This window comes from Parus major, chromosome 5 (assembly GCF_001522545.3).
Source record: "Parus major isolate Abel chromosome 5, Parus_major1.1, whole genome shotgun sequence".
Classification (NCBI taxonomy): domain Eukaryota; kingdom Metazoa; phylum Chordata; class Aves; order Passeriformes; family Paridae; genus Parus; species Parus major.
In genome coordinates this window covers 16,662,354-16,683,826 of record NC_031774.1, presented here as the reverse complement: position 1 = coordinate 16,683,826, position 21,473 = coordinate 16,662,354, and the positions used below count along the sequence as shown (strand labels likewise).

The window sequence follows — 21,473 nt, the reverse complement described above, 5'->3', positions numbered from 1 at the left end:
AAATTATATTAAGTTGATGCCTAAATATTATGCAGTTCTGTGCTATGTGGAGGGTGAAGGAGCTGGTCAGACAGGAAACAAGCAGTACCTTCTCTTTAAAGTCAAAGGGGTGGCTTGTGTTGGGATGAAGAACAATAGCATGATAGCAAAGACCCTCTTCAACCACTTTTTCATTTCTGTCCTGTCTCCTTTCACTGCTACTATTGTAGTAGCAGTGAGTCAAAATGGAAACAGACTATGGTGTTTGCAACCTCCTCCTACAGTCAGTACTTCTTCCCCAGCAGAATGCAATCATCCTCCATCACAGGTGGACTGGGAATGCTTTTTGCTGTGTTGTCACTGCAACACAATTTTTCCTTTGTCATGATTCTCTGACAGCCCTCTGCCAGTGTTCATCTGCTAAGGACTGGTGAACATTGTAGCTGGCTTCCCCCTCCTGTCCTTGTCTGAGGTAACACCATTGCTGACAGTTCAGGTTTATTAGCTCTGTACTTGTTTCATATTCAGTTCAGTCAGTTCTCCTGGGGGTGATCTTCCTGATTTCATGTTCTCTGCTTCTTGAATGGAAAAGTGCTCCAGCCTTTCTTCTGCTTTAGGCAGAAGCACTTACACTGCCTTGACTTCACTCAAAATATCTTGCATAGCTTTCTCAGTTTCTCTTCTAGAGATGCAAGTGTGATACAGACAGGAGGGGTTTAGTCTTGTCTGATGTCTTGAATGGATCAAAGACAGTAACCTCTCCCAGTGCTCCCAAAGTCTTCTCTTCTAGACAATAAAAGGTAACAGGAACAATAGACCTCTAAGAAATTATCTGAGAAATTAAAAATTTGAGATCATTAACAGAACAAAAGGACTGATTGGCCAAACTCCTTGTACATCTTTGGGTCTGCAGGACCTGTGTGTGTTGAGTGCAGTAGGTTGCCTACAACACACTTGTGTGTCAAAGACAGCTCAGGTCCAGCAAACAGGCCAATTTCATCCAAACAATTACACATGAAGAGTTCTTTCAGTTACCTTTGAAAGGCCTCAGCATTTTGAAATATTGTTAATAATTTCCTCTTCCAATACTTTTTCCTTTTTCCAATACATCAAATATGAGAAGGCATCAGTTACTGACAAGAGAAATGCGTTATTTGGGGCTAACCTGAGAGTAAGCTGTGTGAAATAAAGATAAAATTTTTAATATTGTTGCTTATATCCAACAGTATTAGAAAGTTTACTCTTTCACAGTAACTTAATTATGTGTAGTAAAAATGTAGTAAAAACTACTATGATTAAAATACTTGCAGTAAGTATTGATCTGCTTCCAGTGAATAACTTAAAAGCATATAGCAAAGGTGGGGGAAAACATTTTTGGAAGACTTATGGGATGTAGACACCATACTTCTGCTCCCCTTTGTGTAAAATAGGTGTAACAATATATGCAATGTCTAGTTCATATAGTCACATTTTTTCCAAAAGCCTCACAATTGGATTGGATCCAGAAAAGATGTAAAAAAATATTAAGGATTTTGGAAAGTGACATGGTGAGAAATTTTAAAGGCCTTACTTAAACAGGCAAAGATGAAGTAGTGATGTGATTGCAGTCCTTAAAAAGAGAGCAGGAAGGAAAGAGGATTGTGAGAGAAAAGGGCTCTGTAATTGATCCAAGAGCTTAAATCTCAAGTTAGACATATCTAGTGGTAGGATGCTGTTGTACACAGTAGATTCTTTTTCTTTTTCTCTAAAGAGTAAGACCTGGCTTTTTGCTTAAAGGAAATGGTCACAGTTCATGACCAGCTTAGGTTTGAGGCAGGACTCAATAGTCTGTGGTTTGTGTTGTGCTGCAGATCACAGTCATTTGTCCTGATAAGTCCTTTGGTCTTGAAACTCATTATAGTTTAAAGAGTGCCTTACAGGTTTCAGATGAAACTTATGTTAGCTAACTCCTAGGAGCTCAAAAGGTGACAAGAAAATGCCATCCCCAGGGGACATCACTCTCTCATGGCCACTGTGAAATTACCATGTACCAGCCTGGCAGTACCACAGTGTCAGTCATTGTGCTCCCCATGCTGGGCACTGAGGAGAATGGGGAAGAGCTCCCAAAAACCCATTTTTGCCACTTTGCATAATTGGTTCTCGCATGTATCTTTCAAAACTGTGTGGGAATAGACTATTACAGAGGTGCAGCAAAGACAATCCCATCATGGTTAATTATGTAAAACACTTAGCAGTTGAATAGAGCTATCTAAATGCCAACTTGGGGGGTTTTTGTGTAATAATCATTATCTCTTACATCCCTAATCAGTAGAGTGTAATCACTGATTGGAGGATTACAGCGATACAGGGGATTTTCTTCAAGGGAAGTCCCAGCCCAGGCTTGCTGTTTGCATTCTGTCTCCTAAGGCTCTCAACAACACCCACAGCAGAACAACCACGTTGCCATATAGGACAGTGTTTTTCCTAATGGGAGACATTAGTTATTGGTTGAGCCATGGCCTGTGTCTGTATGTGGAAAACTGCAGCCTCACAAGAAAAAGTGCCATGTAAAAAACATGCCAGTAACAGAAATCATAATAAGCCCTTGTCCCCTCTGCATTTGCACTCCTTTCTTTGTAAAAGTATTTCTCAGAGCCTGAGCAGTGGTTAAAGCAGTAGCTTAGACAGTCTGGCATAGTTCTTCATTTCTCCCAAGATTTACTTAGATAGAGACCATCCCCATCCTGCATTCATTAGGTACTACTGTGTATGGCAACTTTGGCTGAAAAAAGGAGGAAAATGTTTTTCCAAGGAACCCCATTTAGATGATTTCTGTGGACTGGCCAGGCACAAATCAGAGGGGAGTTTTGACCAGGAGTGTGTATGCCCAGTGCACACAACGACTTGTGAGTGGTGATTGTCTGAGTGTGAAAGGCCTGAGCACCTTTTGAGGAAGGTTTTCTTTTCTGAACCCTTTGTGCCTTGAGAAATGGTTTTCCTCTTTTTAACAGAAGCCTACCATTTTCAAGAAACTGGAAACAAAGAAGAAACGGGGCCTGTCTTTAAAAGGAAGTTGCGGTTTTGGCTGATGCCTGAGCTGGTCATGTTACCAATAAAGGAGTTGGGTTAAGCTGCAAACCTGCAAAGTGTATGAGAGGAAAGGCAGTGGACTCATTTTGCAGTCCTAGTAAGCCTCTAGGTCAGGGAGCTGTTTCAAATCAGAACATTCTATTGATTTCTTTTTAATACCTTCAGCTAACCAAACTCCCAGCCTTTCTCAATAGCATTTCAAACCTTAAAAGGATCAGAAACACAAGCAGATGAATTCTGTGTGTCGTGACTGAAGAATACGAAAGCTTACAAAGTGATTTTCAAACATGACTAAAATTCTGATAGTTCAGGAGGTAAGTTACCCTGAACTGCATTAAACCCCTTACCCACCAGGACTGGTTAAAGTCACAGGTGGAGATCATTAGAAAATGAGAAACAGGCATTAATTTTTAAAATGTTGCTTCATCCCCAACATCTTTGTGATCAATATTTGAGCACTTCTACTTTTAACTAACCAGGCAGTAATTTGAGAGGCATGCAGAAAACCTATTAGCTTCACTAAAGTGAGCAAATTCAGCTCACTTTTGCTGCTGTGTAATGCCTTTTCATGTCTATTTAGACCACTGTAACTGAGAAGAAATTTGACCCATCTCCCTCTTCCCAGTCACTGATTCTATTAGATCAAGCCATACTTAAGAATTAATGCTGAAGTAATCCAAACCGCCCATTAAACTTGATTTTTAGAACAAAACTATATTATTCACTATTTTGCAGTGATGGAGGAAAAAGGTGTATAGAAGGCCCCCTGCCCTGTCTTTAGTTCTTTGCCCCATTCACAAAACCAGAAAACAAGGCATTGCTAAAACACTGCAACTAGGATTAAATATATATATAAATATATATTTTATAATATAAATAATAAATATTTATTTATTAATAAATAAATATTATTTCTTATTAATAAATAATATTATTCTTATTTAATTAATATTACTTAATTAAATATTAATAATTAAATATTATTTATCATATTAAATATATGTTTATTTTCACAAACCCTATCCCAGCCTGACTGAGTCTGCAGGAATTTGGCAAAGGTAAGGCCTACTTAGCCTTCAGTATTGAAATTACCTGTAAAATATGTACAAGTGTCCAACTCCTTATCAGGAGTTGCACTGTTGCACTGAGATAGAAACTTTTTAATAGAATACTACTTTTAAGGTGTGTTAGTCTGGGTACCCCAAAATGAGCACTGCTAGTTTTAGTTTGTAATTTTTTCTAAAAAATGTAGGTGTTCAAAGTAGGAACAGAACTAAGCAATCAGGCAACCTTGTGTAATTTTATCATGTGAAGGGAACAAGACAGGAGTGTAAATGTGACCAAAAAATGAATGCAGTTGTGGCAAGAATCAAGTCTTCAATGCTTTCATGCCTGGCCTTGGCAGAACATCAGCCTTTGTGGTAGAACTGGCTACAACAAACTGCTGGTGACAGACATAATCCTTCATGTGCCCTGAGCTTTCTCCATACTCCAGGTGTAGGCCTATCTGCAACTATCCCTGCCTAGAAACCTTGCCAATTTTTGAGAGAACATTGCTCTCAAATCTAAGAGGACTCTAAAAAAAGTCCTCCATACTCCCCTTTCTTATAATGATTCCTCATCTCTCTCACCAGTTTGGCTGCTTACTGTTCAGCTGCATCAACCTGGGATTAATCAGTTACTTGTCACGTGATCCAAAATCACTCCTGCACTCTCTCTCTTCTACTTGGACATCCGTAGTGAGAGCTGAGTTTTCTGAACTCTCAGTTTATCTGCCTTTCTGGCTTCTAGCTGGACCCCTTTGTTGAATCTGAACTGGTGGCCCATTCAATCCCATTGCTGCTCGTTTCCTCGTTCCTGCATCTCTGTGCATGGATCAATGCCCCTGCTCCCTGGAGATGCCAGGGAGCCTTCACTGAGCAGTACTCCCTCGCTTGCTTCTGTGCTCTCAGGTCTCTGTGGTGTTAGAACTCTGATGTCTTCATCAACTCCTCTTGATTAGGGCTATGGATCATCTACTGCTTAATCCCATTGCTCGTCCTTCCTTTGTTTTCCAAAATATTATAGTTACAGATATTATTTCTTCCAGTCCCAAGACTGTTGATCCTGTGTTATGTCCTTTATTTATACCTTGAACTTCTCTTAGCCCATTCTCCCGTGGCTGTGTCTGCTGTGTTCTGGTACAGAGAATCTCTGTGGGCAGGCAGTTTGTGTCCATCTGCAGCTCATCTTTGCAACTGCATCCCTTCCTATTCTCATCTTGTGGTTTACCAGGAATTTTTACTCTTTGGAGTCTCAATCCTAGCTCATGGCCTAGTCACCTTCTGCTTCACAGGCTTATAGGAGCAGCTGTCCTCAACCTGTTAGTGAGCACTTGGCTACAAAACCCATGCTTCATCTTCATCTCCTTAGTCTGTCAGACTGACACCTTCAGCCATGCATTATTGCAGGGAGAAGGAGCCTAGTTCTGATTTATGCAAACTTGTGTCACTTGTGTTTGGCCAGAACATCACTCAAATGTCTCAGCCCTTGCTGCTGCACTCTCTACATCACAGATGAGCCACATTTTTAAGGCTTGCTGTTTACAAGCTGTCACTTCTCACTGTCTATCAAAGAGCTGCCTCCTGACTCTAATGATGACAGCCTGCAAGACCTTCTTCTTGTTAGATTTTCAAATAAACCAGCCTTCCTCAAATGCATGCCATGTGTTCCAGGCTGCTCCTACCCTCTTTTGGGACCTGTTACACATGGACCTCCTGTTTTCTGTGCAGGAACATAGAGGAAAAAAAAGAAAGGCACACAATTTTTTTCTAGTTTCATGTCAATTTGTAGAAAATGAAGCCTGTAAACTTACAAATCAAACATTTGCAAGTGGAGGATTGAGTCCTGCCACAGACCAAATCGAAATTAGGAGCAGAAACTTGGAGGGATAGATGTTAGTTCAGGAAAGTTCTCTGACTTTTCCTTGACAGAAGAAAAACTTCGTTGTGAACACTGAAATACCTCTATCAAGGAGTACTTTCTGAGTGCTTGAAGCATCCATATGATGCATGAGGCAGCGTGTGACACCTCTGCCCTCTATGGGTCTGGAGTGGCACATTTTGTGTGTGCAACAAGACCTGAACACAACTCTACCACAGCATGAACAACTACCACAGCCTCTACAATTGTTACATAATAAAGGAAAACTCTCCTTCAAGCCAGTGTAAACATCAGGATCTCAATTAGGTCTCTGGCCCTGGTGATGCAGACGTCTGCATGATTACGAGTCTATCAGAAACAGGAGAAATGGTCCCTACAGAGATGCAAAAAATACTTTTCAGTCTTATATAAAATCACATTTAAAAAAATAAGATCATGGCAAGTAATTTTGGGACTATGTTCATGGCTGGCATAGCCGTGAAAAAGTGTGAGGTACTGTGAATAGCAGAGAGCAGTTCTGCAGTCCAGTGTTGTCTTGTTCTACTAATTTGTGCTGAAGTGTCTAAATACCAAACAAATGCATACTTTTGCATAGGGGTGACAGATGGTGTATACATCTATATGGTAATGAGTCCTAGCTTGTTTCCTATCACACAAATATACCACTTCCCAAGGGAAAGATGACCACAGAGCCATTCCCTGCACCACTGTGTGCTTCTGTACCTTGCATCCCACTACCAAAGTTAAACATTCCTTCCAATTTAGAAGTGTTGTGATCTCTGCACACACTGTATCATTGTAGGCAGGCACTTAAGGCACAACTCTCAGAGCAGCCTCAGATGATGACATTAAAGAACTGCACCACAGAGGAGGAAATACATCTTTTGCTGGCTGGCAAAAACTTTCAAAGGTGATTAGTAATTAACAGCTTAGTGAGAAATTTTCCTTGTTTACTTCAATCATGATCCCAGGAGTAGTGTGCTGTAGAGATCCCAGTATCTTCATCTCTTGGGTGCTGTATCTTATCTTTTTTCCTGACAAGCTGCAAACAACTGTTACAATTCTGGTCAGTCAATAACTCATTTTCAGTATTTGTCTCAGGTTGTCCAGTTTCAGCTCCTGCAGTACCCTCCCACTGTAAACAGGGGCCTTTGCTTCTTGCATCAACATTACCTGCTTACAAGGCTATATTTAAACATAATACAAAAGAGTGGAGAAAAGGGTCTGTTTGGGTAATGCTGAGAAAGTACTGTTATTTCTTTAAATTTTCAAGCCTCTGCTGGTTTAATCAAAATGCACTGAGTGTCAAGCTCCAGGAGGCAAAGTCAGAACAGGCAGTCAGTGACGGGTCACACTTACGGCATCACCTCGGTTCATCTTTTTCCAGTTCAGATGCTGTGGAGTCTCCAACTACACGGACTGGTTTGAAGTGTACAACACAACCCGGGTGCCAGACTCCTGCTGCTTAGAATTCAGTGAGAACTGTGGGCTCCATTCCCCAGGGACCTGGTGGAAAGCGGTGAGTAGCTCTGCAGCACAAGGCAGCAGCAGCCTTGCAGCCCAGGTGAAGGACAGGCAGGTAGTCATGTGCAGGACTGCACAGATGATAAGCTGTGCACCTCATTCATCTATCCTAATTCACCTTTAATCAGGTGCTTTCAGAAGGCTCGTGTTGAGCTGTACCCTTTGACCTCCAATGAAACCCCCTATTTAGTTATTTTTATGAGCTGGTTTCCTTTCAGTAGGCTCTAAGCTGTTGTTTCCCACTGCAGACAGGTCCATTCCAACACTGATCTGCAGCACAGACTAGTGACATCCAGCTAGGAAATGACAGGAATGTCCTTTTTAGTGTCCCACCTACTGGGGTCAGGTAGCAATAAAGGCAAATGGTTCATGCACACACAGGCCCTGGAGCAGCAGCTGTAGCTTATCACAGCCCAGGCAGTTCTGAGGCAAGAGAACTGTGAGAGCCTTGAGCACTCTTCTCCTACCAGGAGCTCTCATTCTGGGGCTTCCACTGCACAGAAAAGTGGGAACTGTTCCACTGAGTTGCCAGCAACACTTTTTTGTTGTTGAATTTCTGCACTTGCCCGCAATCAAATTCAAAACTCCATGGGATAATTTCCCTACAATGGCCTCAGCAAGATTGTTCTGGAACAGATAGTCAGAGCCTAAATATGTCTCTGAAATTAGCTCAGCAATTCTTTGTGCTAATTACAGGTAGTGCAATTACACAGGAGGGATGTGGAGTAAGGCCACCTGATGAAGTGGAATTATAACTATGTTTTAGTGGTTCTGATGGTTTGTGAAGACAACGAGTAAAGCTCTCGGCCACTTTCTAGTGAGATTTCATATGCATGGATTGGTGCTCACAGAGGCTGAGTTCACATCACAGCTTCCTTACACTTCTTGAGTAGCTTCAGGTCATTTTTTTTAATTTAAGGACTGAAAAGTTCTTCTATTTTATTCAGGGTAGCAAGAAAATCAGTGCAGGTTAAGCCCCTGGCTTCTGATGGGCATTAATAGTTATTCCTTTATACATATGTAAAAGTGCCTAACTGAAGGCTGAATGATTCTTGGCCATGAACATTTACAAGACAGGGAGACACTGTTTGTGCACAAGGCTGTCTTACAGACATTATTATTTAAAGAAAGGTTTCACAGGGGCCAATTCCACCCTCCCCAAAATTAGACCAGTAAAACAGAGCTACTGCAGAATTTAAAGAAGGAAGAAAACAATGGAGGAGTGCCCATACTGCAGTTTGAAATGGTGGGAAATGGCATGAAATGGGCCCACGTGCAGCAGGAGCAGCTACTGAGCCACTTGCACTGGGACTGTTTGGTTTTGTGTGTTTGTATGTATTATAAGAAAGGTTTATTTCCCTGAAACTTGAGAAAATGAAAGCCTCATTGTGAGGTTCTAACTGCTTCTGGTTGGGTTTTAGAGGGCAAAGAGGACCCAAACCAAATAAAACAAAGCTTGTTTATTTGTTGTAGTCTAACCCCAGCTGGCTGCTAAGCCCCACACTGCTCACTTTCCCACCAGTGGGATCAAGGGGAGAAGCAGAAAAAGTGAGAAAAGAGTGGGTTGAGATAATGACAGTTCAATAGGAAAACCAAAAACCATGCTCTATGTAACCCCTGCCTAATGATAACAAAAATATCTCCAGATAACAACCTTGTGTTCAGGACAAATCCAAAACACAGCCCCATACCCACCACTGTGAAGAAAATTAACTCTACCCCAGCCAAAACCAGCACAGTATTTTTAGTTACTAGCTGAAGTTATATGGAGCACTGCTCATGAAACATTTTGGAGGTGCACTTTTTTGTGTCACTGGGATTAGTACTCCATGTTCAAGCTTCAACCCAAAAATACATTGTAGTTGCTGCAGCGTAGAAAAGATAATCCAGGCTACCTAGCAGCTAGGTCCATTTTTTCTGTGGCTGCATATTCGAGGGAGAGTAGAGCTAAATTTATGGCTAATACAATATTCTTGGTTTGGTTTTTTTTTTAGCCTTGCTATGAAACTGTGAAAATATGGCTCCAGGAAAACTTACTGGCAGTGGGAATCTTTGGATTGTGCACAGCTATGGTGCAGGTACAGTTTAATATCAGTTTTCAAATCCTAACTAATTGCAACTAAGTAACCATAGATTCAGCTATATGCTCTGCTCAAGCAGGTTTTAAATCTTGCATTATTTTCCTCTACCATCATGCAAAATTATTAAGTACTTTGTGTTTTACTTTAGTTAAAATACTGTGTACAAGGCACAGAACTAGGAACACTGCATTACAGGAACACTGTTTATGATGCACTGCAAAGAGCTGGCACTTTATCAAGTGGTTTATTTAAGACTGAAATTGGACTTATGAGGGGAGACTGGACTCCAGACACATAGTCAGGGTAGGATGAACTGCCTTTAGGGTGCCTATATTTGTCCAGTTATTCTCCAGAGGGGACTTAGGCTAAATATCAAACTTCAGCATAGTTTAGAGGTAGCTTAAGTCTTCAACCTCATTCCCCAGGCCCAGAGTAAATTACAAATCAAGACGTGGTGCCCATTAGTCAACCCTGCTATGCTCCCTTGCTATTAATGGAGAGAAACTCGGTAGGTATGATTGGCTTAGACTTGCCTATCAGATTTTTGAGTTGCAGTTCTTTCCTCTGTGACTTTGGTCAGAGAAGAATCTGTCCACCACTTTGTCTCTTAGGTGCCTGTGCCTTTAACCCAGCCTGCTGTGGTTGTGCCAGTCTAAGCACCAGTGGCACAGCCCGAGGATACACAGGTGAAAGTTGTGCTGGAGCTCAGGCTCCTTCAAAGTCCCTTTCCTAAATTCAGTGAACATCTAGCTTTAGTTTCCAGCTCCCCCACTCTCACACTCAACATGCAGGCACAAAGGATGGCATTGCTAACCTAATCAACACCATGTAACTGCAGATTAACCCATGGTTGTTTGGTTTGGTTTATTTTTTCCTGGTATGCCACTAGCAGTAGCAAGAGAGAGCCTGGGATCAGTATTCTACTCACATTCCCACTAATGACAGATTAGGCAGAATGGCACGTCTCTTACTCTCTCATATGTCGTGTATTGGCTGCAGCTTATTAATGCAAATGCCTGATGCCTCACAGACCCAAATTCAGCAGAGTTTTGGGGTTTGTTCCAGTATGGTAAGCCGATATGCTTAGAGAAAAAAAGCACAAAATCATATGGCAGACAGACAATTTATGACTGTTGTTAATATATTACCATAATTTAAAAAAAACAAAACAGCTTTTGGGCATCCATTCAGCATTTAGGGTATCTTTAAATGATACACAAAAAACCCCCAGCAGCCCATGGTCAGAGTCCTTCTCATAAATACCCTAAATATGATAAAGTTCTAAGACAATACTATCTTTTTGACAGAAAGACATCACTAATTTGCATGGGAGGAAACACTTTAGACAATTCAAAAATGCAAATTCATATTCTTAGTAAATGCTATGCAATGCAGGGAAAACACCTCAGAACACAACAGATTTTCAGTTTGCCTTCCAGCTGCCTGATGTGATTGAATCTACCTGATGACAAAAGTTTCTGTGCACTGTCACCTGAAATCAGCTGGGCTCCCTCTTTTGCTGCTGTTTCAGTTTTGTTCTAGCCTACAGTATGTGACAGTATTTCATGTTAACACCTTATGGAATCATAGAGTGACATAATTGGAAGGACATACAGTACATGCAACAGAACAATCTTCCTCAGTTGTGCATGCTTCAAATGATAAACCAAGTTCAGCCACCACTGTTTTGTTATGCAGCTGTCCCCGAAGGTGTTCCTTTGCTAGGAAGCAGAAGGCAGAGTTTGGGGATACTTCCCAAAGGCCACTGCTTGCTATAAACAGCACACCAAAATAATCTGATTAATAATCTGATTTCACTGTGGAAGAGTGAGACTTGAGGAAGATTAACAGCTTTATAACCATTTTTTTCTTCATAAATATAATAATGTATATGCGTATTCATCTATTCTTTCAAAGTACTCATTAACAGGAACTATTATTCATTTAGAGACTAAATTTGAAGTGGTAAAATTGAGTGCATAAAATAGAATTCATACACTAAAATTTTCTACCTGGCAGACCTTCATTTCAGTGATAAATCTTGCAGTGGTGTTGCAAAGGGAAAGTAACAAGCACTTAGTACATTCATGTAAGTACTCCAGCTGGAAGGAAAGTAAAACTGTCTCCCCCATCCCCTTTTGATGAAGTAATCTACCAGAGGCATCACAACAGGTCAGTGCTTGGCTGGGAGAAGAACCTTCACGTCCCTGCTGCTTCTCTTGAATAGGCTGAGTAGAAAAACACATCCATTGTTGATGAGGCATTGATGGCCATGATTAATGCATGTTCAGTCTCCAGTGATTCCCCCACAGGGACCTGTGCTCACATACACTTGGAAAAGGAAAATACAGTCAAGCAAACCACAGCACCTGTAGGGCCTGGGATTAACCCAATGTCTTTCAAAACAGCAGCTACAGGGATACCCACAGTACCCACACAGCTGTGGATTGCTACAATAAAATATTTTCAAGCAAAAGGCATCCAAATTTTTTCCAGTATAACTCTTCCCAGGATCTGGTGGCTGCTCCTGATGGAGAAATCAGCTCTGCCCTGCTCTTACTGTTCATTCTGTAAGACAGCAATACAGATAAGGACAAAAGGCAGACAGACTCTAGGAATAGAACAAGGACATGAACAGGCAGGAAAAGCAGTATGTGACATGTCCTCCTGTGTGTGAACAAAACTAGTGTCATGCTTTTCTCTTTTTTTTCTTGTTGTATCAATAAATAGGGGTTTTTTACTTACTGAAAAACGATTGTTTGTTGTTTCTTTTCTCTTAGATTCTCGGACTCACCTTTGCAATGACCATGTATTGTCAGGTAGTCAAGGCAGACACCTACTGTGCATAGATACCATTCCCAATCTTTCTGCTTCTCCTCCAAAGGACACAGGAGAAATCTCCTTCATGCTCATTCATCTGACCTTTTTTCCCCCCTTTGTACTATAAACTGTGTATAATGCTATCTTTCTGAAGATTTTGTGAATCACCCCACTTTACTGAAGGAGGAAGAAAAGAAAAAGTCAGTACTTGAACTGGCACAGGTAAGAAGCAGCCTTGTCTTTAAGCAGAGGAAAACCAAAAAAGCAATGGTTCCTTTTCCATGGCCTGTGGCAAGGCAAGAGAGGCTGCTAACGAGGGGCTGACTGCAAACCCGGTTAGAAAAAGATGGCACTGAGGCAAACTCTGCAAAAGCTTCCAGGCTGCCTTCCTGCATTTCCCAGTCTGGAAGAGAGGACGCAGAAAACAAATGTTCTTCAGCAAGAAGGTACAGAGTAGCTAGCACTGAATGCAATTGTAATTTTACTACAGTTTGCACACAGCTAAAATCTCAAGATCAAGCAGTCCTGCCTGCAAGTGTCTCAAGATGATTTTGTAGCCAGGAGAGGACCATCTTCAGAAATACATTGTTTTAAAGGAGTATTTTTAATCTTACATGCCGCAAAGTCAGGCTTTTAATCAGAATCTGTACAGCAAGATCCTGGCTGTTAATGGAAAACAATATTGGACATTGCCTCAGTTCCTAATTGCCAGTGGCATATAGATGGTTGACTGCATATGTTATGTATATTACATTCATAAACACATACTTTTCTGAAAGGAGGCGAAAATACCCAGCATCTAACCTCAGAAAGGGGAAACCTTTCTATCCTATTTTACATTCCAACTGAAATAACCAAGTATTATTTCTTGTACAAGGCACTATCACTTATACCTCTGGGAAATGAATAATTACTTTCAGCTGTATCTTCATTTCAGTAAACAACTTGTGAGTGGGCTCTCTCTGTCAGTCTACTATGGTTTTATTTTTTGCCATCCCTGTTTCAAGTAAGTCTGCCAAAATATATCACTCATTTCCCTGCTTGAAGCTGTGTACAAAGCTGTCAGCTGTTCCTTCCCTTGAATGTCACCATTTCATTAATTTACTTTGGGATAACATCATCTGCAGGTATGATAGAGTTTGCCTTTCTGGGGAAAAATCCTTTGCACATTGCTCATTTTTCTGAGTTATTAAGACTTCAGATACTTTTATGCTTAGCTTTTTTTTTTTTTTTTTCTTTTCCCCCAGCTGCACACTGACAACAGCCAAGACACATCAGTCTCTGTTAGAACTGGAGTCACTTCTCAGTGCTCTTTTTCAGATGCATTTTCCTTTACCTAGCTGCTGGCTAGAACAGAATCCACACTTTCTGGAATATCACAGAAATATGCAGAAATCAAAACCATAACTTTCCCTAACCAGGGAACTCATTGATAGCTGAAGTAATTGGTGTAGTACCCTCCTATGCACATCTTCTGGTGTTGAGGCTGAAAATCAGACGTGTCTATTGTTCAAACAAATGTTTGCCAGCAAACAGCTCCAGGTAGTGCATGTGTGCCAGGGAGAAGCCAAAGCACCCCAGGGAAGGGACACAGCAGGGAAGAGGCAAACAAAGCAATGCAGATGGCCTGTGCCCTCCAGCCAGCATTTCAGGATCTCTCAGCCACTGTCATTTAAAGCAGAGAGCTGACCACAGAGCTGTGTTTTCCCAGGAAGCTGAGTGCAGCCATTCCTGCAGACTGGAAGCATGCATCAAGCTCACAGAGAAAGTTACCCAGCTTACAACAGCAGGTCTCAGTTCCAAGAGGCATTTTGCATGCTTTGATTTAAAGGCAATTTCCAGCAGAAAGCTGGACTTGCCAACCCACAGCCTATTGATCCTTTACACCCATAACTAACCCTTTTCTGGATCTGCATTATTTGACAGATTCACTCTCACTTGTTAGATTTGGGGGATTTTTTGTCTCTTTGCTGATTTCCTGCATTCTTCTCACTCTCCTCACTCACTTCTCACCTCATATTTTCTGGGAAATTGCTTAGGAGAGTCTGGTGCTTAAAAGAGCAGTTATCTTCCAAAATGTTACCCCCATGGGGCATTTAGCTGGTAATGTATTACTTGTGTGCATTTTATGTGGCTTCCCAGTCACTATCACAGCAACCTCCACCACTAAAGGATTTTACTGTCATGCAAAACAAGCCTCAGCAAACCCCAGCTGAGCAAGTAGCCCACACACAGGTGCCCTGTACTCCAAGCAAGAGGCTCACTCAAGTTGCAATCACCACATTCTCCATGCTCTCTGCTTCTTGAGCCCAGGCTGACCTGCAGACTGTCCTGCTGTGCCCAAGATGGTGGAAGTTTGTTCCTGCCCTCTCTCTACTCTGTTCTTTTCTTAACCTGCACAGACACAATTCCAGGTTAGCTGTAGCATTAGTTCTCACCTTGGTTTATTGTTTGTACACAGGAGTGCTTCTGCTGACAACTCCAAGTTTCTGCCACTGAAAAGCAGCATGACAGAATGATGAATACATTCATAAAACATTGATTTTTTTTTGAGACAGGATAAAAGGTAGACAAGTCTATTTGTAGTGATCCCTGCCATTAAAAATTAACACAAAGACAGCAGGCTGATGATGGTTCAGTTGATGGGAGCAAACCATTGTGCAGAACTCCCACAGAGAGCAACTCTCATCAATTTCCTTGATGTGGTGTAGGGAAAAGAGAGATCACAAACCCTTCTCCTGTGAGTCTCACAGTAATATGTGCTAAGCTCTTAGAGAACACTTCTAGACTTCAGCTAAAGCTTCACTGGAAAAAAATATGAGAAGCAGACTGGAGACAAGTCACATTTTTGTGGTTTCCTCTAATCATTTTCCACAGTTTAGGTGTCTTTACAAGATAAACTGCCTTGGTTTTCAAAATCAAGTACCTAAAGTGAGTATAAGCAACACTCACTTTGTAAATCCCAGTCACTGCAACAAAAACATACAGTTAAGGGAAAAAACTAAACAAAAACCACAAAAAAAAAAAACAACCAAAACCAAAAAACCAAGCAGACAAAAAAAAAAAACCCAGATCACATAATTCTTTTTAAATACTATCCTTCCACTACCAACTGAGGTGCTACTGCGACTTGTTCATGATTTGAATTGGACTATTTCATATATTTGATGTTAATAATTCTCTCCACACAGACCAAACAACTGTTATGGTGCTTACAGCATTACCAGCACAATCCAATTTCATACCTCTGAACACACTGCATATAACAAGCCTCAGACTTACCATATTTTCTTAAGAGCACTGCATCCTTTCTCTGCTGACAAGGTCAGAAGATTTTGTGATGTGTAACAGCAACAATCTTTAAAAAAAATAACCAAACAAAAAACAAAGAAAAAAAGTTCCATTTTACACTTAAAACTTCACATTAAACTGGTTGATTATATATAAGTAACCTGTAGAACATAATATCCATTTGAAAGGCTGCTGATATTGAATGCAGGCAGAGCAACACAGAAGTCATTCCAATTGCTTCTATTAGTGTCTTGTCGCTTTTAGTAAAGCCTTTTATATTATTGTGTCTTCTTATCTTTAAACATGAAGGAGGACTCAATACATTTAAATTAAAGACAGAACCAAAGGATATAGGAATAAAGGAGCACTCCTAATTTATTCTCATAGCTGTTTCTGCATAATGACGAGATATGGCACAGGGCATATGGCTGAACCTACTGAATTCAGCAACATCAGAATTTAGCTTTTCAGATTCAGTCCAATATGCTTCTGGCTTTTCATCTTCACAATTAAATTAAAACAAACAAAAAAACTAAAAAAAAAAAATCCACCAAAAAAAAAAAAAACAAAAAACAAAAACACAAAACCAAAAACCATATATTTAGCAGACCATGGTTTATTTTCCTGTACTGTCACTAGCAGTCAAATCTTATTACTTGTACAACATAATTACTTAGCTCCTCATCATACAGTGCACAATCACTGAAATTCACTTAGTTTCTTTCTATTAATAATTCTTTTGTCTCCCCCCTCAAATCAAACAAACTCATCAAGGTTTATTCTTTGATCAGTAATTAGCATTTAAATGCAGCATTGTAGGGTTTATAGTATGGAGAGGGAGGAACTGCACAGAAGCTGTAAAAATACTCTCTCTTGCATCAGCAATAGGGCTGCTAAGGGAATCCACCCAAACCCTCACTTCTCACAAACCAATAAGAACTGGTCACACTGAGTACATGTGACTGGGCTGCCTCTTACACCTCCCCAGGGCAGCACAGGAGGTTGTCAGCATGGACAAAGTCACAGCCTTTCATTTATCCTTTGGCTTCAGTGTTGTGCTATAAATGTAGCACCAAAGGTAAGCAACAGAAATCAGCAGTTGATTGTGGCATTTATTTTAAACCCCGACTCTTTATTTACTCTAATTTATCTGCAAGAATTTGCTAAGTGTAAATGATCTGCATAGATACTGAGTTAGACAGAAACCACGCTGGGACTTGCCATGGGAAACCTTGTTTGGATTCCACTGTGAATTCTCCTCCCTTGTCACTGGTACCCTACCACAGTGGGCAGGTCTCCTCTGTTCTTTGGATTTTGTTGCTGCAATTACAATGGTACATTTTTGTGCATTCATATAAAGAACAAAATTTAAAATATACATTTTATTTTTTAAAAGTTATTAAATATTCTTTAAAGTTTACAACAGAATGTCTTTTGTATTCTTTATAAGCAACTGCACTACAAGCTAAACAGTGATTCTATACACACCCAAAGATGTGTGTGCGAGCGTGTGCAAGTGCACACACACACACACACTGTATGCAATTTAACAAAACCCCTACCATGTTCTACTTCTTTGTCATTTGTCATTACCTTTGATTTGACATATCCTTCCCTACAAATTTGGGGTTTTTATTATTATTATTATTATTATTATTATTATTATTATTTAAGTGGCTTACCTATTCCCAGGTAAATTTACACCCCTCTTTCCTCTTAAGGGCGGGCACAACATGAAATTATGTGGCAGTCTAACAATTCAGAAACTACTGGGAGATCAGGTTTAGTGTTAAAAAAAATACTCAGACCCAAACCAAATTATTTTGTGCTCACAACTTGTCTGTTACTGATAACTTTGAAATAAAGGACTTCTCTTTTTTTCTGAGGTAGCTGCTTACATTCTAAAATTACATAGAAAAACTTGAAAAATTAACACCAGAATGTTTTTAAATTGAACAACTAGGAACTTGTATTATGTTAGATCAGAAGAATGTCTGGTTAGCCAAGTATGTTATATGCAATCATGTCTAACACTGCCTTTTTTATACAATTTGTTGTACCCTACAGGTCAAACAGCTTCACAAGTGAAATTGCCTCTAAACTGCATTTTGAACAACAGCACAGATGTACTGTTGAAACTGTAATGGGAAAAATAGAGACACAGAGCTTTTAAAGGTTGTTACAGGAGGCATCGTAAGGGATAACCCACACCTTTGGTGGAAGTTTCTTACAGCTCCCTCAGTTTAGGAGAGATATTTGCATTACTTGAATTGTCTTCATCCCATTAAGTGCACCACTAGATGGTCTCATCAACCACATCAATCTTTAATCCCTTTCTGACTGTGAAACTTTACACTTTAGTCTTGCAGTATAGCAGTGAATTTCACAATTTCTTCGAGTTGCATTTAAAAGAATTCTTCCTTTATGGATTTTAACATGTTGCCTTTCAATTTCATTTACTCACCATTGGTTCTATACTTTAGGAACAATAACTTAATGATGCTTGCAGAAATATAAGGGCTCAGAGCAGCAGTATTAGCTTTACAGCTTAATTTGCCTTTCCGCTAGAGCTTAGCCCTGGGTAATTGAGTACTGTATTGATTTTTCAAGATCCCATTGTTTCAAACAACTAAGCCCAGTGTACCTTCCCCCAGTAGCTATCCCAGCTGTCTGCTTTTGTACTACATGTTAGGACAGACAGAGCTGTTCCTCCTTTAATCAACATCTAGATGAGTATTTCACCTAACATCCTGCTATTTTTCCAAAGTACACTTGACACAACCTGGAAATATCAGGCCTAGCTGATTATTCTGGCTGTGTAAAACAAAGTACTTTCTGTCTGCATGGCGATAATTTTCAAAGAGATTTAAGGGCAGCCTATGAAGCTTCATCCAAAGTTTTGTCTTGACACATCGAAAGTGTAAAACACAGAGCCTTATGTTTCTTATCTTACCATGCTAAGAACCCCAAACAAATAAGAAATCTGTCATTAATAACTCATCTAGCAAATGCCATTTGAAAGGCTGTTTTTCTGAAATCCCGTTAGTTGCCTATGGTAGGTCACTTTACCCTAGGCCCTGCTTCCTTGTCTCCCCCTGCAATAAATTGTTTCCCCATGGAAATACTGTCTGTTCACTAGAAATCCTGGGGTTTGTTGACCTGCAAGAAGAGCTCAGTTTACATTCCTCCCTCCAACAGCCAGAAAACATTCACTACCAAATCAACACCAGTGCATGCTAGATAGCTAAACAGAAGTTCTGTATCTTAGGATGAGGGTTTCTAATGAAGAAATAGCTGCTCAGTTGAACTGATTTCTCAAACATGTCCCTGTTATCTTTTACACAGAAATCATTTAGGCAGAGCAGAACATTTTGTTACTACAGAACTGCTTAACAGAGACTTCCCTGTACTTTCAATTAAAGAATAATTTTAAAGGATGGGATAATTATCCACTATAAACTTCCCCTTATATTCCCATGGCACTGCTATTACTGGGTATAGTTCAAACCACAGGCAACAACATAAAATATGTAACTGTATATAGTTAGATACATAGAAAAAAAAAACTATAGAAAGCAAAGTACAGCATAAAAAACTCCCAACTGTTAATGTATATTGCTTATGTGTCTGTCTCATATGGACAGTGACGAGAGTTTCAGGTGTAAAGCATTCATCCTGAAGATTAACTAAAAATTACTGGAGAAACACAGGGATTTCAGGAAATGGTTTCTCAAAGTCTATTTGGATGCAGCTCATCATCTCCCTCCTCCACAAATGCCCTGCTTTGGCCCTAAAGCTTAAGTCCATCACTGCTGTAGCCTTTCCACCTCTACCATTTAAATCTGCTGTTCTGCATGCAAAAATACGTGGTCAGTCACAGTCCCAGTCTGTCCAATGTGGAGGGGACTCAGGCCTTTGTTTAAATTTTAGTGCCCAGTGGGAAGACATGTTATGTGGCTTTACGAAATTCAGGTTTGATAATGATTTAGGAGGCCAGTGTCTCTACAGAACAGAGCAGAATAAGTGCTGTGACTAATTCATGCAGCCTGGTTCTGGACCCATGTAGTAACTGAATCTGAGTTGCTCTTAATTCAGTCTCTTGATGCAAGCCTGCAAATGGCTAGGCAAGCACTGTTATCAAGCAGAACTGTCACTGGCTGTTTAGCATGCTCCACACAGACTAATGCTGCAGGGATTCTTTTTCCATTCTTTTTAACCCAGTTTACCTTGGAAACTTACTCAGTGTTATTGTATCAGCCACAGATGCAATTAACGGATTCTGATATTATATCTCAGCTTGAATAATAAGAATCCAGGATATTAAGGTAAAAAAAAGTGCCTCATCTTAGAAATAATGCATTTGTTCTTCTTTTCAATGCTCACCTGCCCCCACACACTCTTAAGGTGACTGGGGCAGCATATGCATCCCCCCAGTTTGTACTGTGGCAGTCAAACTATCCAAGGTAACTTCTATTGAAAAACAAAAGAAAAAGTGTGAAAGTGTGTTTATGTAATTCTCAGTACTCTCATTTTCAGGCTGTCATTTCTCAAGGAACAAACCCTCTCCCCCCCTGAAGGGAGTTAGAGCTGTTTGCAAACTCGATTAGGATGAAGCATTTGCAAGTACTCCAGGAAAAGAGCTCTCCTGTATGGTGCTGATTCTAATGCTTTTTTGGAACCCCACCTCTCACTCTATAATCCAATCACAGTCAAAGTCACCAAAAGCTTTGTAACAATCTCAGACTACCACACAGGCTCCCTCCCTCCCCACCCATGGCCCCCTGTGTTAATTTCATTTGAAAGCCAAGCTGGCATTAGTTGAACAGGGAGGCTGTATGGAAGTGCAAGTCAAGCTCTTGGGGTAAATCCTTCATGCTGTAAGCTCAGCTGTAGGAACTGGACACACAAATATGTTAGAAACAGTAATATATCCCCCTAGAAGCCAGAGGTGCTTTGACTATTCTGGTGAGCAGCTGAGTTATGGTCTCTCGAGGGCAGAGTTGCCTTGAAACCGCATGATTAAAAATATTCCTGCTTTTGGGGGAAGGACAGAAATTGTGAACTCAGACCTGTGCACAACAGAAGGAATTATGGATTTGCAAATGCAAACACAAGAGAGTACATAGACTGAATTGATGTGTCATATAATTACTAACTCACTCTCCCTAAACAAAGTAATTCACCAGCTTGGAAGTACAGCTTGTTGTCATGGAACTTGCTTGATATTTGGTGCTAATAAAAATTGAAGTTTTAAATCTGCCTGTGAAGTCCGTGCATTGAAGTTCTTCCCTTATTAAACACCTCCTTATTCCTGACTGTGCACCACAGCTGGTTACCCTAACACAAAACATCTTCATTATCAAAAGGTCCTTTGAAATAAGTGCTCACAGGTTTCAAAGAAGAATTATCACAGGAAAAACTGGCACGATTAAAAGCCTGCTACAGATCACACTGTCTTGTTCCTGATGGAATCAAGAGTTAATGTACATTCAAAAAAAATCTGTGTGCCTATGTTCTTCTCCAAACCAAAATATTCCAATGCAAGCAGTCTTTGCTATGGGTGGCACAGGACTCCAGTTTATCTAAATATCTGCATCAGGAAAGGTAAGGAAGAAAAGGGAAAATAAAAATTGACAGGTATGAAAAAAAACATAAATGAAGGTTAAGAGAGAAGATTGTAAATGGACAAGAGACCTGAGCAGACTGGTTTTCCCCAGTGTAAGGTACAAAGATAGAACAATATCCCATGAAACATGTGGTGAGCCTGTTCAGAACCTGCCCTGTGTC

At 40.3% G+C, this 21,473-nt stretch overlaps 1 protein-coding gene across 6 annotated transcripts in view; it reads left to right on the top strand.

Annotated features, from left to right (window-relative positions):
- TSPAN4 (tetraspanin 4) overlaps positions 1–20,945 on the top strand; it is a 423,214-nt gene extending 402,269 nt beyond the window's left edge. For all 6 annotated transcript variants that reach the window (XM_015631555.3, XM_015631554.3, XM_015631557.3 and 3 more), the window contains 3 exons: positions 7,358–7,489; positions 9,489–9,572; positions 12,356–20,945. In XM_015631555.3, the coding sequence (XP_015487041.1) occupies positions 7,358–7,489; positions 9,489–9,572; positions 12,356–12,424 (285 nt within the window). In that variant the 3' untranslated portion in view covers positions 12,425–20,945. The remainder of the gene's footprint in view (positions 1–7,357; positions 7,490–9,488; positions 9,573–12,355) is intronic.
- The last annotated feature ends 528 nt before the right edge of the window (positions 20,946–21,473 follow it).